At 35.8% G+C, this 18,808-nt stretch overlaps 1 protein-coding gene across 4 annotated transcripts in view; it reads left to right on the plus strand.

Moving 5' to 3' along the window:
* The window catches only part of LOC144957312 (serrate RNA effector molecule homolog), a 57,314-nt gene that overhangs the window by 24,732 nt on the left and 13,774 nt on the right, over positions 1–18,808 (plus strand). For 2 of the 4 annotated variants that reach the window (XM_078888450.1, XM_078888451.1), the window contains 6 exons: positions 1,964–2,014; positions 2,460–2,532; positions 4,153–4,245; positions 13,105–13,213; positions 14,067–14,156; positions 17,240–17,400. In XM_078888450.1, the coding sequence (XP_078744576.1) occupies positions 1,964–2,014; positions 2,460–2,532; positions 4,153–4,245; positions 13,105–13,213; positions 14,067–14,156; positions 17,240–17,400 (577 nt within the window). The remainder of the gene's footprint in view (positions 1–1,963; positions 2,015–2,459; positions 2,533–4,152; positions 4,246–13,104; positions 13,214–14,066; positions 14,157–17,239; positions 17,401–18,808) is intronic. The other 2 variants (XM_078888452.1, XM_078888453.1) reach the window with 1 other exon arrangement.

The following is an 18,808-nucleotide window of genomic DNA, read 5'->3' on the forward strand; positions in this document are numbered from 1 at the left end:
TTCATTAGCAAAATAAAACTACTCAGCCCCCTTGACATTCATTATGGCCCTCGCACACATTATTCATAAAGAAGAGGATTCTTAAATCAGTCCAAATTTTTTAATTCCGTACTTGACAGATTTTTTAAAGGAATCTAAAGAAACCTTTTTATCCTTGTACTGTAATAAAAATAATAATAATAATAATAATAATAAATAATAATAATAATAATAATGATAATAATAATAATAATAATGATAATAATAATAATTATTATAACAATAATAGTTATGATAATAATTATAATGATGATGTTGATAAAAACAGAGAACCTGGCACCAAAAGAATTGTAGGAACAGCTTCTCAAAGTAACGAAAATGCATGGACAAGGGTTTATTCTATTTCAATTATCAGGGCTGCCTGATCATCGAGGTGCCACGAAAATTTGCAGTTTGAAGTGGCACCCTGAGTACAATTTTGAAGATGGGTGGAGCCTTTGAAATTGACTTTGCTTAGTTCGTTTAATGTATTTCTTCTCTAAGTACACTCTATGTACTCTGCACTTTCTTGATTAAAAAAAATAAATTGAGCAATCGTGCTCAAAAGTGTAAGCAAGGGGTCCCTGGCCAACACCAACATTTAACATTTAGGACGGGAAATGACGCCTGTTAGGCGATATTGCAATTTTTCGGACAGAGACAACGCTGTTAACGGTCAGGTACTAATTTTATACCTGAGTATGGTGAGAAAATGTGAGTAAAGAGCCTTCTCCAAGGACTCAACTATGCGTCGAACAAGGCTCAAACCTAGGACCGGAATTCCGATCCTAAAGCGAGTGTCGTACCACTTGACCACATAGCCACCAGCAAATGTGTGTATTGTATTATCTTTACTGAAGAACAAATATTGAAATGCTAATTCATAAAAATTAACATTTACATCGGCCTTACCTCAAAATTCAGTTTTCATAGTGATTTCTGATATGAAGTTGACATCCAAGAGATGCCACGTCTGGTTGGAGCGGATTTTTTCAAACCTGCCAGACAGCCCTGACTATCCTTTTGGTGCTAGATTCTTAATTTTTCGTAATTTTAGTCAAATTTTATGGCCAATTATGAAAATACGAAAGTGTATGGAAAAATACGAATTTTAATTCTCAGTAATAATTTTATAATTATAATAATAATAATAATAATAATAATAATAATAATAATAATAATAATAATAATAATAATAATAATAATAATAATAATAATAATAATAATAATAATAATGTAATGAAAATGATAAGAAGAACCATTACTACTACTACTACTACTACTACTACTACTACTGCTACTACTTTAATAATGGAAATAATAATTATTAATTATGATGATGATGATAATATTAATAATAAGGACTACAATAATAACAATGGTTATGATGATGATGATTATATAATAATAACAATACTAAAGCATTTCTTCAGCGCATACGCATGACGATGTAATATTGAAGTAATCATCAATGTCAAATTGTGTTTGTTCTAATACTATTTCAGAAATGACTAATTTCCTTGTCAAATTACTAAAAATTGACATAGAAATTACTAAATTTTAAGTTTTGAATTTGGCAGGTCTGACCTTGAGAAACTTAATGCTTTTATTGTATTGAGAAGGAAAAAACGTAATGTTTCTTTTTGTTTGTGTGGAAAGACTATAAAATTTGTCTTTTGCCTGAGCTTCATTTGCGTGTTACTCCTTTGGCTGTTATCCTTTATTTCTACTGATTGGTTATTGTTTTATGAAATCAAATGAGAGGGTGTGCTGTGGCATCCATGCAGTAAACATAAGAGAGCAATATTATATTCTATTTTATAGTATTGGACTTAGTGCAATGCCACTGTCACCATTAATTTAATGTATGATGTTGGGATTTGTTAACATTTTTTTTAGGACTTTCTTTGAACGTAACCTTTTGACTTTTTCCCTCCAAATCTAGTGAAAAGAAAGACGAAAATGAAATGGGGGAGGATGGAGAAATAAAAGACGAGTAAATGTCTCATTTTTACCCTTTTTCCAATACATGATTATTTTTTTTTGCAAAATGACTCTCCTCTCCATTTCATTACAAACAACTTACTGTGTCCAAATTTGTGCTTTTTAAAAAAACTTTAAAAAAAAACTTAACCAAGACACATTTGAACAAATTATGGTCTCATTTTAAATATATATTCAAGAGAAACTTATTTCTTTCTGTCGATTAAAATTTTGTGACTGTACAAGAATTTTTAAAAAATAATTTTTTATAAGTAATTATTTTGATTGTAATTAGTGGACAAAAGATGGTAACAATGTTTATTGAAAGATTTTATAAAGTGTTATTTTATATAATTTTCAGTTTATTTGTTAATCATTCAAAAATGTTAGAAAAAATGTTTATTTTATTTATTTTTTTAGTTGATGAAATCAGTCCATATTTTAATTTCCATCTCTAGTGATGACAAAGACACAGACAAAGAGAAGCAAATGGGAGATGGAGATGCTGCCAACGCAACCCCACCAAAAGATGTGAGTTGGCTTTTTGTTGTCATTGGTTTGAAAAGACTCACGATGCTTTTTGATATCTTTGTACACCTTATAAAAACAAATACTTAAGGGGTGGGGGAGCGACACTAAAGGGTCATTTTTTTTATTTGATGAATTATCCTAAACTTCTATGCACAGTCATAATGTATATTTTTGGGAAGGATGATTGCATATAATTTTTTTCGAACAAAGTTGCCCGTTGCTATGGAAACGACGCCATATTGGAAAATAAACAACAAATCTTACAAAAAGGCTTTTTTGTTTATCAACCCATTGCCATAATATTTTGGTCAGAGGTAGAAAAAAGGAAAATAAGGAGGCTCTAGAAGCCCGATTTTTTATTTTTAATTTAGAAACTTTAAAAATTAAGTTCCATGTTATTACTCGATTATTCCGCTTGAAAAAAGTTACATAATTTCAAATTACTCATAAATTAATTTTTTTTTTCAAAAATCCGGCTCCTGGAGGACGTGTGTATTTGTATGACACTCATTTGTAGAAAGTTTGAAGAAGATTGGTTGAAAATTGAGGGACGAAAATTGCAGTTCTGAGAAAAATGCATTTAAAAGTCAAAGTAAACGAGTTTAGGGAAAAACTCTCCTCTTGCTGTCTGATTGGATTGTGACCACATGACATAATTAAGAACAAAGTGATTGGTTGTTGAAGATAGAGGAGAGTTTTTACTTTTCATTGATATGTTTTGGCCTTTACTTAGTTATAAAGACTTATTTGATATTCTTTCATGAAATCAGTCCACTGAAACTAAAAATGGGCAGGATTTAACCATACTATGGGTCACAAAATACGTTATTTTGAGTAGAAAAAAACTGAAGATGAAGTTCTCATGCAATTTTTTATGCAGACAAATGGTCACATGACAACATCCCACCAAAATCTAATTCTAGCAAACTGGGTCAAAATTCATCATTTTTAGTGTCGCCCCCCCCCCCCCCCCCCCCCCCCCCCCCCTTAAGGGATAATTGCTGGATTTGACCAACTGTTATAGATATGAGTATTGATTTGATCGAGGTTTTTCAATGCGAAGGAAAAAACGTAATGTTTCTTTTTGTTTGTGTGGAAAGACTATAAAATTTGTCTTTTGCCTGAGCTTGCAACGTGTCTCAGGTTCATATTTTGTCATAAAAATAAAAACATTTAGGGAATTTTTCAGTTATATATTAAAATGAGCAATATCCATTAAACATGCTTAAAACGCTTTACAAGGGCTCTCTGACCAACAGCAATATGTAACGTGTAGGACAGGACATGATGCTTGTTTGGCGATATTGCAATTTTTTTCTGGTGGAGACAATGCTGTCATCGACCAGAACTCATTTTACACCTGAGTACGGTTAGAGAATAGGAGTAAAGAGCCTTTTCCAAGGACTCAACTATGAGCCGAGCGAGGCTCGAACCCAGGACCTTCCGATCCGAAAATATGTATATAAAAATGGTTTCTTCACATTTTTTTTTGGTCAACTTCTGTGATTATTGATAAGTCAGTTTTGGCTTTGCTCAATAGAGATGGCTAAAACATAACTTTTATATTGTGAATTTGTTAACTATTTGTTTTCTCACCCCCTTCACATATGTGTGTATTAGTTGGAAATGGATATCACCCCTGAACAGGAGGAGTTAAAGAAGAAGGCCATGGAATACCAGAAACAACAGGAGGAGGCTGCAGCTCAGATGAAAGTAAGAAAGAATTTAGAGAAAGTTTGGATTTGTAATGCTGACAGAGTTGGTGATTTTATAAAATTGAGCTTTTATATAACGCAATATCCACTAATCGTGCTCAAAGCGCTTTACAGGGGGTCCTGGCCAACAGCAACACTTAACATGTAGGACGGGACATAACGTCTGTTAGGTGATACTATATTTTATTCGGACAGAACCAATGCTGTTGAAGTACGGTGAGTAAAGAGTCTTTTCCAAGGCCTCAACTATGCGCCGAACCCAGGACCTGGCGATCCGAAAGCGAGTGTCATACCACAAGACCACATAGCCGCACTTTAAATCCATACCTGCCTACTTTTACGGATCATCCTTAATTGTTAGGGAAATTAGGTAACAATTTCAGATATACGGAAATGGAAGAGATATTACGGATTTTGATTTCACAACAATTTGGTCGTATTGTTAGAGAAAAAAACTAAAGGCTACTGCTCCGTTCACGTCCAAGATAGCTAAGTCAATTTGCTAACTTGTATTGGTGGAGCTCAACAATAAAATGTATTTAACGTATAGAAGTTTGTACACAGTTTTTAAAAATTATTTTTGGTTGGTGGAGTTGACCATTTATTACTGATGAATTTTGTGTTGGTTACTGATTTTGAAATTTTCGTGTAGGAAGGTATGTAAATCTCTGGACTCCGGCTATCCACATGATATTAACAGGGCTGAGAATCTTCCGCCTAAAGGCGGATTTCCGCCTAAATGGTAGTTTATCTCCGCCCATCCCATCACATTTCCTTCTTTTTCAAATTTGCCGTGTCAAACATTTTCCTCAAAACCACAAAATCACCATTATGTCTTATGTCATATTTTGACACCTGTGCTCAGTCTCGTGAAATTTGGTGACGGTCCCGTTTTTATGACGTCGGGCCAGACACAGTGGCGCCAGGTGTCACAATTGACACAGAAGACCAGTAGTGTTCTTTGATTAGTTAGTTGATGGTGGAAAATGGACAAATGGGTCTGGATTTTTCCCCCCTGTTGTGGGTACCTATTGCCTTTTCTCTCTCTCTCTCTCTCTCTCTCTCTCTCTCTCTCTCTCTCTCTCTCTCTCTCTCTCTCTCTCTCTCTCTCTCTCTCTCTCTCTCTCTCTCTCTCTCTCTCTCTCTCTCTTTTTTTTTTTTTTTCCCCTTTGCCTTCCTTTCTATTTCTCTTTTCTTTTTTATTATTTTTTTTGGATATAGAATTCAAAAAGTCAATACATAAGTTATTCTGGTAAAGAAGTCTCTCTCTCCCCCCCCCACACTCCTACCTCTCTCTCTTTCTTTCGCAACTATTCATTAAATCATCTGGTATATAGAGATGATATATTAGAACAAAGCAATGGTGATTGGCTTAGTTTAATCTTTTTTCTTTTTACCTTTGGACTATGGCTTTAAATTTGAGAGATTCTTGGGTTGTATTTATAAACTGAATAACTACTAGGTTTCTTTGCTTGATCGATAGACCGAGCAATTTTCCTCCTTTTTGACAAATTGCTATTATCATCACTGAATAAAAAAAAACACTCGCCAAAACCACTACATCAACATCTCTACCACCGCTACTATTACAATCACCACCACATCATTATCCCTACCACAACTACTACTACAAATAGCACCACATCATCCCTACCACCACTACTACTACAACCACCATCATATCATCCCCACCACCACTACTACTACAATCACCACCACATCATCATCCCTACCACCACTACCACATCACCCCTACCACCATCATCCCTAGCACCACTACCACAACTACCACCACATCATCATTCCTACCACAACTACTACTACAACCACCACCACATCATCAACTCTACTACCACTACTTCAACCACCACCACATCATCATCCCTACCACCACTACTATTACCACCATCATCACACCATCATCCCTACCACCACTACTACTACAAATAGCACCACATCATCCCTACCACCACTACTACTACAACCACCATCATATCATCATCACCACTACTACTACAATCACCACCACATCATCATCCCTACCACCACTACCGCATCACCCCTACCACCACATCATCCCTATAGCTAGGGGAATTAGGGTAAAATTGTGCAAATTAGTGATGAAAGCACCAAATTTGGTACAAAGTAACTTGAGACCACTATTAATCGATGTTGATATAGAACCACATTGAGAAATTCCTCTGACACTGTAAAATAGGGAGATGAAAATCCGCCTATATGAGCTATATTAAAACAAAGGGGCGTAATCCATGAAATATTTGTTGACAATTCGGTGCTTTAAAAATATATTATTTTTAGCCCGTGTAAGCGGTTGATTTTTTTGGTTTAAATAATTATAATTGTTAAAAATGTGACTTTATGTGATATAGGAACCGTATAGGACGGTAGTATAGCTTTATTATGAGGACTGGAAGGGGGTGGTGGGAGAGGATGAGATGGTGCTGGTGTCAGTTTTACTTGTGTTGGTCGTCATCGTTGTGAAGATGATGGTGGAGGTGATGTTGGTGATAATGATGATGATGATGATGAGGTGATTGTTGTGATAATAGTAGTGATGATGATGATGATGATGATGATGATGATGCTGTTGATCAGGTGGTGGTGGTGCTGATCTTGGTAGTGATGATGATGATGATGATGGTGATGATGATGATGATGATGATGATGATGAAGACGACGATGAAGATGATGATCAGTGATGATCAGTGGTGTTGTGATGATGGTGGTGGTGGTAATGGTAGTGATGATGATGATGATGATGATGATGATGATGATGATGATGATGATGATGATGATGATGATAATGATGATGATGATGAGGTGATTATGGAGATAGTAGTATTGATAACGGTGATGGGGATGATGATGAGGTGGTGGTGATCGTGGTAGCGATGAAGATGATGATGATGATGATGATGATTATTATCATTATTATTATTATTATTATTATTATTATTATTATTATTATTATTATTATTATGAATATGGTAATGATGAGATGGTGGTGGTGATAGTGGTAGTGATTATGGTGATGTTGGTAACTATTAATTTCGAAAATGAAAAACTTTCTTGGTGACGTATATTAACATTTTTAGATGATTAGGATCCAACAAAAATCATATTTATTAGACAAATGACTGTGGAATACATTTTTCTTGGGAGACTTGAGAGAATTCAACATAGCCTTTTCTAGTTTATCCTGATCTCTTTGAATTATTTAACGGGCAAGATAAAGCCAATATCTCGTTGTCAGCTTTTTCCATGTGAGTGTGTTCAAGAAAAACATATGTTGTCTTATTGAAGGCTAAAAATGTTTCCTTTCCTGAGGTTAGCTGTCGAGGCCTGGTAGTCTGTCTCTGAACCTGATTGGGTGAACATACGACTGGGTGCAAACTCTTTCACAGCATTCTCTCTCTCTCTCTCTCTCTCTCCTCTCTCTCTCTCTCTCTCTCTCTCTCTCTCTCTCTCTCTCTCTCTCTCTCTCTCTCTCTCTCTCTCTTTGATCTGTTCTATACTTGAATGTTTTATATATAGCATGGCTCCAGAAAGGAGAGCTTTTGTGAAACACAACGAATAACAACTTGCAACAACGTAACAGAAAACATGAATATACAACTCTAAACAGATGTTATATTATTAGACTTCAGTAAATCATTTGATAAGTCAATTACCATACTCTGGCTATTAAACTACGGAGATATGGAATCATGAGTAACACACACGACTGGATAATGGATTTTCTCAATAATCGTAAACAACTGAAAGAGCAATGTCAGAGTCAGCTCCAGTACTACAGGTGTTCCCCTAGGTAACGTACTGGGTCCCCTCTTGTTCCTTATCTACATCAATGATTTGCCTGAAAGATTGTCGCTCGGAACTCAACTGAGACTATTTGCGGATGACAGCCTTTTGTACAGAGCAATAAGGCATAAGAAAGACTCAGAAATTCTTCATCGGGACCTTGATTCCAGAAAATTACCAACAAAAGGAAGATAATACACAATACACCACAACTCACTATAAGAAGTCACTGAAGCAAAATATCTCGGAGTAACGATAAACAATCGCCTGACCTGGAAATACCACATTGCAAACATATGCAGGAAGGCAAACTCCACCCTGGGATTCTTGAGAAGAAACCTCTTCGGCTACAAAGTAACAATAAAAGAGAAATGCTATAAAGTTTATGTTAGACTAACACTCGAGTAAAGCGGTAAGGTATGGGATCCCGATCACACCTCCAAAATTAGGTAAATAGAATCAATCCAAAAAAAGCCATAAAATTCGTTCAACAAAATCCTCAAACGAATCAAAGCCATATATATGACACCCCATTTGGAACCATTGAAGGAAAGGAGAGAGAAGAATAAACTAAATGTATTTTACAAAGGTCAGAAAAACAAAGTCAGGTGTCAGTACACGGCCTCCAACAGAGCAAGAGGAAACCTGGCAAATTTATGTTGCCACAATCTAGAGTGGACTACCATCTTCACTCGTTTCTGCCCTCAACTATAAGACCTAGGAACAATTTGGATAACTCCCAGAAAAACAATTGGGAATGCTGCTGCTGAGCCTTCCACGAGGAAGTTTCAGCTTGAAGAAGAAGAAGAAGAAGAAGAAGAAGAAGAAGAAGAAGAAGAAGAAGAAGAAGAAGAAGAATAAGAAACAATTTCAGCAACAGCAAAATTAGAACTTTGTTTGTTTTTGTAATATTCAGCATTTTTTATGTTCATAAAACGGACATGACAAATCTTCTCCTGATAATGAACTTCCTGCGCAATCAAATCACCATTTGAGAACATGGAGAGAATCTGGTCATCGTTTATAATTTCTGCAGCCACGCGGATATTTTCGTTCATGTGTTTTCTCATTATTGAATGGAGGGAAGCTTCATCTTATTGTTGCAAAGCGTACAATGTGTCCTATTTCTTGTGATAACGTCATCTGAGGAAAACGCATATTCTGCCTCCTTGGACAGTGGGATGATGAGAGAATGTCTACATCGGGATAATTTGACAAGTTTCTTGTGATTTCTCATTTTTCACAGCAAGCCTTCTGATTTTTTTGTGGCCGTATATCAAAGCGACATAATTTGTGCCAGTTGGTATCATTTTGCTTCAGGACCTCCAGTGTATCCTGAGAGCGGTCTTCAACAGACAGATCGAGCTTGTCACTATCATTTTCTAATCCGTTAAAAGTCTTAACACCATAGCTGGTAGAACGCTACGCTACAAAAGTCACGAACCATTGACCACTATATGTGCGCTTTGACAGAGCTGGACATTCTAATTTTTAATTTTTTTTATCTCGACAAATGAATCATTTTGACCAATCCACCTCAATACTGCATTTTGCCATTATATAATTGTTAGTAGTTAGTACAAGATTTAGTACATTGTCAATGCCATGATTTAATGGGTTAAGAGACTTGATCACGGGATTGTTGGTGATGGGGATGAGGCGATGTTCATGACCGTGATGTTAAAGATGATGATACGGACATTTTCAACCTGAAATTTGATTTGTACCATACTATTACGCAAACCACAATAATGACATAACTGTGTTGAATTAGTGTGACACATAAACATTGATGCTTAAACGATATCTAGGTGTTCGGTATGCTGCTAATGATGATGACGATGATGATTATTATTATTATTATTATTATTATTATTATTATTATTATTATTATTATTATATTATTATTATTATTATTATTATTATTATTATTATTATTATTATTATTATTATTATTGTTATTATCATCATCATTATTATTTATTATTATTATTATTATTATTATTATTATTATTATTATTATTATTATTATTATTATTGTTATTTTATTATTATCATTATTATTATTATTATATTATTATTATATTATTATTATTATTATTATTATTTTATTATATTATGAGGTGGGTAAAAGGCGACAGAGTTCAAGTAGACAACGTTTCGTGACCTCGCCGACCCGAATGCAGACGACACAACTAGCAACCACAGAATGCGATGCATTGTTTATAGATATTATTATTTTCAAATAATTCTAATTTAAAAAGACATTAAGAAAATACAAATTATACTCATTGAAAGCTATCGGAATATACAAAAGATATGAGAGGGGGAAAAAAATCTTTTTTTTTTTTCGTATTCGTATTCGACCACCACAACTTTGATTTCTTCGATTTCACAATCTCATGTTCCGCGTTCCGATGCCGGTAAAATTTGAAATAACAAAATTGGTATACTTTTGGATTTTAAAAAATACTTTTGAAAATTATGTTACTCTCTTCTTAAATGAATGAATTTGATAAGTTGTATGTTATGAATAAATGATAAGTTATATTTCCGATTTCGATTTAAGTGTACATGTGTACTCGGTACCGATGACGTAGTCTGTGACCTTTTGACACCAAAGCAAAATGTCGTTGTGAAGGCGGCAAGTTTCATCACCACCGTGAATTTTTACACGATTTAAATTGCTGATATCTCAGCTCTTGGAGTGATGAGAAAGTGGTTCTATATCACAATTTAAACCTTAGAGCACGAACTTTTTTTCATAAAAAAATCATGCTTTCATCACTAATTTGCACAATTCGGGGGTTTTGTGTCCCTAATTCCCCCAGCTACTAGCACCACTACCACAACTACCACCACATCATCATTCCTACCACAATTACTACTACAACCACCACCACATCAACCCTACTACCACCACCACATCATCATCCCTACCACCACTACTATTACCACCACCATCACACCATCATCCCTACCACCACCACACCATCATCCCTACCATCTCTACTACTACAACCACCACCACACCATCAACCCTACTACCACTACTACAACCACCACCTCATCATCATCCACAACCACCACAACATCATCCCTACCACCACTACTACTACTACAACTACCACCAAATCATCATTCCTACCACAGCTACTAAAACCACCACCACACAATCATCCATACTACTACTACAATCACCAGCTCATCATCCCTACCACTGTTATTACTACAACTACCACCACATCATCATCCCTGCTTCAACCACCGAATGTTGTAATTACATTTTCAACTTTTGAAATTCCACCGAGGTGTGTCAGAAATTGCTGCAAGACAAATTTTGGATCGCATCTCACTAAATTTTAGTGAAATTCAAATTTATAGGGTTATGGTCGCATGAATGGGTCATGATCTTCACGATGAAAAATTTCCTCCTTTTTTGTGACCAGTCATTCTCACCCCTGTATTAATTACTGATCTCAACTCCACAAATAATATAACTGTCAAATTCCTACAGAAATGGAACTGCCTTGATTCTAGGTTGAGTCCATTTCTTCAGATCTCTTGATCAACCCGGGTCTTGTCGGATGTGGGAGAAAGTACCTGGCAATAGATCAGTGAAGATAATCTTCCACAGAATTCCGGGATTTTGGTATTTTCTCAGAAATTTTCCGCTGATTTTTACTGTGTCAAACATTTTCCTCTGATAAAAGCCCAGGTCAAGTGGTGGATCTGTTAGAAAACCACCATCATGGCTTGTGTCATATTTTGACACCTGTGCTCAGTTGTATGACTGGCATCAATATAGACAAACTGGCACCAGATATGTCAAAAGTGAGACAAGGCAATTGATGGTCGAAGGGGGTGGGGGAAGGGGTAAATGATTCTCGGTTTTATTTGTAAGTAGGTCAAGATTATAACTTCCCCCTAGTTGAATTCCTCTTTCTTTTTCACCTCCCTCTCTTTCACTGTTTGTTTGTCCCCCTCTCTTTTTCTATTTCTCTCTTTCTATCTTTCCATTTATCCATAAATATATCTCAATCAATCTTCATCTTAACAGAGAGATGATATTAATCTGTTACAATTATAAGGGGTGCTCAACTTAGTTTACACTTTTTACCTTTTTTTTTTACAATGTTTTACAATTTTAATTTATATAAATTAAAGTTACTTGAGTCTTATTTGTAAGATCTGTAATCCCTGACCACAGTAACAAAGATAAAACAAGTAAGAACAAATACTTTCAGGCTTTTTGACCAAAAGTTAATTCCTCATCTCTGGTATTAAAAAAAATTGTTTTAAGGAAAGGACAATTCATTAAAATTATTCTTCAACGTAAAGTAAGTTATATCTCTACTATTAGGAATAGATGTACACTAGAAGTAGTAATATAATATACGAATCTATGATATTTTAGTTATGGTTTTGTTTGACCGATGGACCGATTCATTTTCCTCCTTTTTGACAAATTGCCATTATCATCACCGATAGCCCATTTAAAGGGCTGTAAGCAATTGTCACTGTCTTTATAATGCTGTAGAAACATGGGAGTCCCAGGGTTTCCATGGACTCCTTGAAAACTCCTTGATTTTGATATTACTGAGAAAATCTTGATCTGAGAAATTCCTTGATTTTGATATTATTGAGAAAATTTAGAAAATTCCTTGATTATTACTAATTACTGAGAAAATCTTGAAAATTTCTTGTTTGTGATATTACTGAGCAAATCTTGAAAATTCCCTGTTTTTGATATTACTGAGGAAATCTTGAAAACTTGAATTTCATTTTAGGAGACAGCTCTGGAAATCTACTACTATCAACTGTACTTTATGTTTTATCGTCTGACTACTCATTTCTAAAAGTTTTCCTTTAGGATGTTAAGTTTTAACTTTTGTAATGTAAACCAATTGTTTAAGATTATTATTTTTATATTTCATGCCATAGAAACCGAGGCTAACCTTTGGGTCCATAGATCTCTAAGGGACTACTTTAAAAAAATTTTATGATTTCCTTTTTTTTTTGTATTTATCACCAGGAGCAACGGAGAAAGAAAAAGAGCATGAGGAAGAAATCAGACTACAGTTACGAAAGTGGCAGCGACTCAGGGTCTGAGTCAGACTCAGATTCAGAACCAGCTCCTCCTGGTGAGGGTTAGTTGTCATAGCTGGAGGATTAGATTGAAGGGGGTGGCGTTGGGTTTGTTTTGTTTTTTAAAAAAAAATTTCAAGGAATATTCTGTGTTCAGGCATGAAATATGTAAGCAATGAGGTCACACAAAAGCTTTTGGTTGATAACCCTGCCTTAGAAGAATGTTTTGGTGTGTTTTTTTTACTTGTTAAGTAATGAGAAGTAAAGTGAACTGGTTACATTGTCCTGCAGAAGTATGTAGGTTGGAATTATGCCTTACATCGACTTAATTTTTTGATACTTTGAAAAAGATGATGTTGCTTTCAGTTTTACGTTTCATATTGAAAAGAAATAGTGTAAAATTTTTATGACATCACCATGATTAACTTCGTGTTCTAAAGATGGCTAAGCCACTGCAGAGATTCTGTGAAGGCTGTTTTGAGTTTGTCCATAAATGGGAAGATGCACATGGGAGAATGGTGTGGACAGCAATACAGTCTTTGCTTCGGGCCTGAAAAGTACTGAATCTGATCACCTGCCGCACTGTGTGGCCTTGAGCAAGTCACCTCACCCTAGCTTACTTTGCGGTGCTGCACTGCGGCTGACACCTGGGTTATTCCAGTCTTCCCTAAAGTCAAATTTCCCAGTGGGGATAAATAAAGGGAATTTTATTTATTTGTCAGTTCCTGTTGTTTGAGCCCAATATTTAGCATCTAATTAATTAGTTTTACTGATCTCGAAACATAACTTTTATGGCTCAATTTGTCATGGATCTTTCTCGGAGTGAACCTTCTTGTTATTTTTTTGTTTTTGAGAGATTTTCAATAGATTTTTGATATGTTTCATCCTCATTTTAATTCACCTGTCCAGGTCTAGAGGATGATCCAGGCCCTCCTGGAGTCGATGATCCCCCTAGTCAGAAGGAAGACACAGAGGATAGCAATAAAAAAGAGAAAGAGAGTAAGTATTGTTCTTACATAATAAAAAAAGAAAATATCAGTCCTTCTGAGCCATTAGGTCCATGGAGCTGGAGTTTATCCCCGGGTTTCTATGGCATGAAACGATAGCAATTTCTTGTTGCCTTTTGGATAGGATGCTAGTCTTTCACAAAGTACTTTTTGTCTATCACTGCTGGGTGGACAGGAGGGTCAGACGGTTTCTTACTTAGCTTAAGAAGTCTGGCAGGACAGGACAGGACTGTCGTGGGACAGTCCTGTCCCAAATCTGTAACATATAGAATTTAGAGAAATCTTCCGCACCTATTGGGACAGGACAAAACAGTCCCGTGTTCATATCGTTTGTGAAAGAAGAAAAATATAGCAGACTTCCGCACTAGGACAAAAAAGTCCCAGACTTGGCGGCGCCGTGTCAAAATTGAAATGCCTGTCTTTATTTTCTGCATCCCTACTACTACTACTACTACTACTACACTACACTACTACTACTACTACTACTACTACTACTACTACTACTACTACTACTAACTACACTACTACTACTACACTACTACTACTACTACTACTACTACTACTACTGCTGCTGCTGCTGCTGCTGCTGCTGCTGCTGCTGCTGCTGCTGCTGCTGCTGCTGAGCTGCTGCTGCTGCTGCTAGCTGCTGCAGCTGCTGACTGCTGCTACTACTACTACTACTACTACACTACTACTACTACTATACTACTACTACTACTACTACTACTACTACTACTACTATACTACTACTACTACTACTACTACTACTAGCTACTTCTATTTCTACTGTACTACTACTACTACTACTACTACTACTACTACTACTACTACTACTACTACTACTACTACTACTACTACTACTACTACTACTACTACTACTACTAGCTACTTCTATTTCTACTGTTGCTTCTGCTGCTGCTTATGCCACTAATATATTAATACCTACATCCCTTACATTTTGTATTTATTTCCAATTCCATTGTATTTATTTTCCAACAATAGTCCACACTTTATTTTAGTTCACTGTCTTCTATACTGCATTACACAGTTCCTACCCGCCTCCCCTCTTTTGACATAATTAAGTACGCACCTTTTATAAATTTCTATTGCTCTGTTTTAATTCGCGCTTCCTCACAAAGTAGCATACAATTTCCTGCCCATCAATGTTTTTGTTTATGCATCTTAACAACGCCACTACCACATTATCTCATTCGTCTGTAGTTTTTAATTCATCATGTGTTGTTGATGAAGGGGAAACCCGAAACGTCCATTTCATCTGTTTTCGTATATTAAACTGAAGCTTACATTCAATTTCAAAGTTATGATTTATTTATTTATTTCAATTCTGAATATAAAAAAGCAAGAACAATTCAAAAAATAATTCTATGTGATGAAACCACGTACAGAAGGCATAGCAACATAAACATTTTCGGCAATTTAAAAACGTATGTTTATAAATATAATTTAAGAAGTGTCACACTTTGTGACACAGCAGTAACGTGTCTAAAACCGGTCGCACATCTATTCGGTACCTTGTGGGATCAATTATCTTTATCGTTATTTATTTCGGGAATTTTCAATGAAAATATTTTTAAGTAAGTCCTTCTGAGCCACTTGGACTCATTGTAAGACAAATTAAGTCCTTTAGAGCCTTGTAGCCAATGGTGCAGGAGTTATTCCTGTTTCAATAGCGTGAAGCGGACAATTAACGTATTTGTTTGAAAACCTTTGAACAGGACGCTAGTCTATCGCAGATTACTATCCCAGCTTGACAGGTACCCTTTTACACCTGAATGGAGTGAGTGATTGGAGTAAATTTTCTTGCTCTAGAAAGTGCAAATTGGCTTCGGTCGGAATCGAACACAGAACCTCTGAGTCCAGAGTACAACGCGCTAACCATGGGCCATCTTGCCTCCTAAGCTTATAAATCCGGAACTTATCCCTGTTTCTGTAGCGTTGAGCAGACAGATAACAGTTTAAAATTTTAAAAAATAAAATTCCCTTTTTCATCCCATAGGGGAAATTTTTCTCGAGGGTCTATTCCAAGGGAAGACTGGAATAACCCAGGCGTCAGCCGCAATGCAGCGCCGCAAATTGAGCTAGGGCGAGGTATAACCCAGGCGTCAGCCGCAGTGCAGCGCCGCAAATTGAGCTAGGCGAGGTGACTTACTCAAGGCAACACAGCGCATCAGCGGATGATCGAACTGATGCCTTTCGGGTACGAAGTAAAGACCGTACCACCAAGCCATGCTGAATTTCTATTATCATCTTGAATGATGCTAGTCCGTCAAAGATTACTTTCATCAGCGAAACGGTACTCTATTATTATTAAATTATCTATTATTATTTTTATTATATTATTAATTATTATTATTATTATTATTATTATTATTATTATTATTATTATTATTATTATTATTATTATATTATTATTATTATTATATATATTATTATTATTATTATTATTATTATTAGTATAATAAATTATTATATTATTATTATTATTATTATTATTATTATTATTATTATTATTATTATTATTATTATTATTATTATCATTATTACTATCATTGTTTGCCTTGCTTTATTATTGATTTTATTTACTTGATTAGTTGATGAAAATATTATATTCTTGTATGAGTTATATTGGCAATTGCCTACAAATAAACTTTTGAATCTTGTAAAAAAAAATAGAAATAATAATAATGCATTCGCGCAGGTGTGTCCCGGGACAGTCCTGTCCTAGTGCGGAACCCCTTTTGAATAGAAGTTTTCTCCAGTGGGACAGGACAAATTTGTCCCGGGACAGTTTTGTCCGGAAGGAGTCTAAATCTACTGGCAGTTAGGGACTTGATGTGTTGTGGAACAAATGGGTTCAGTTTCTCACTCTCCAGAAGTTAGCTTGAGTATCAATGATAATCGATCATCTCAATTGCTCTAAAAGTGGGGGTTAGTGCAGTAAACATTGGGCTTAAAGGCAATTGTTCAAAATTTTCCTCCTTTTTTCACATTTTGTCACCATCAACACTGATTGAACAAAAGTCCTAATTTGAATAATCTTGACATTGTTTTCAGCAACTGATGACACGTCAGAGAAAGAGAAAGATACCAATGAAGAGTCCAAACCAAAAGAGGAAGAGGAAGAAAAAGAAGAAAAGCCGCGACCTCTTCATCGAACAAATTCTATCTTCCTTCGTAATTTAGCCCCGACTATCACAAAACAGGAAGTAGAAGCAGTAAGGAATCTTTATCATTTTATTTTATTTTCCAAAAGAAATAGATATTTTACTTTGGGGATAAATTTACAAAAAACTGCAATATGGTGATTTGCTTGTCATCAGTATGGCATTGGCTGCCATGATATGAAGATCTGAGGTGAGTATCTCCCAAAGACGTGTTACTATTTGACATTCTTGATGTGTCATTGATGGGTATATTTCAAATTTTTTTTTAAATAGCATTTTGAAATATTAAAAAAAAAATGTTTTTAACAGATTGATAGCTCAATTGTTAGGGCACTCCACTCACAAACAAAGGTGAAATTATTATATTTTACTCTGAAATGCTGGGTGGGGTTCCTGACCTCCCTTAGTGGCAGGGACGCACTTACTGTGTCTTCTATCCCCCTATATCTGTTTTACAACATGATTTCTGTCTTTGTCTTGGAATGAGATAAATTGGTTTTGTCCTGGCCCTGGCTGGAAGGGACACAGTCTAATATATAGTTGAGTTTTGGGAGATGATATTTTTTGTCTTGTAAATCATCTCTCTGTTATGCACTCTCTTAGTGGGGACCCATGCTTGTGGCAGGATGAGACGATTAGGTGATCTCAAACTAAGTACAACGATAGAGTGCTCTTGAAATCTACATATATTCCCTATTTGAACTAATTCCCCTTTGTCTTCCTTTTTTTTTGGACACTTTGATTGCATTCTAGGACTTTTTACTTTCCCATTTTCTTCCATTTTACTGGCGTTGATATGACCTAAATCAGGGATGCCACTTTTCCGGTTTTAGCCGGAAATCCGGTATTTTTTACCACCAGCCGGTTTTAATCCAGAACCTCCGGTTTTTGTCCGTCGTCACTATTCAAAAAAAGAATAATTTTTTTTCAAAGAAGAAGAAAAAAATCGCGGTAGTTTATCTCCGCCCATCCATATCACTGAATTTGCTGTGTCAAACATTTCCCTCAAAACCACAAAATCACCATTATGTCTTATGTCATATTTTGACACCTGTGCAATAGTCTCGTGAAATTTAGTGACTCCCGTTTTTATGACGTCGGGCCAGACTGAATGGCACCAGATGTCACAATTGACACAGACGACCAGTGGTGTTCTTTGATTAGCTAGTAGTTGATGGTTTGGTTGAAGGGGAAGGGGGGGGGGGGGGGACAAATCTCTCTAACTCTCTCTTTCTCTCTCTCTCTCTCTCTCTCTCTCTTTCTCTTTCTTTCTCTCTCTCTCTCTCTCTCTCTCTCTCTCTCTCTCTCTCTCTCTCTCTCTCTCTCTCTCTCTCTTTCTCTCTCTTCTCTCTCTCTCTCTCTCTCTCTCTCTCTCTCCTCTCTCTCTCTCTCTCTCTCTCTCTCTCTCTCTCTCTCTCTCTCTCTCTCTCTCTCTCTCTTTCCCTCTTTCCCTTTGCCT

The sequence above is a fragment of the Berghia stephanieae genome, chromosome 11 (assembly GCF_034508935.2).
Source record: "Berghia stephanieae isolate SIO BIC M18660-M18661 chromosome 11, UCSD_Bste_1.3, whole genome shotgun sequence".
Classification (NCBI taxonomy): Eukaryota; Metazoa; Mollusca; class Gastropoda; order Nudibranchia; family Aeolidiidae; genus Berghia; species Berghia stephanieae.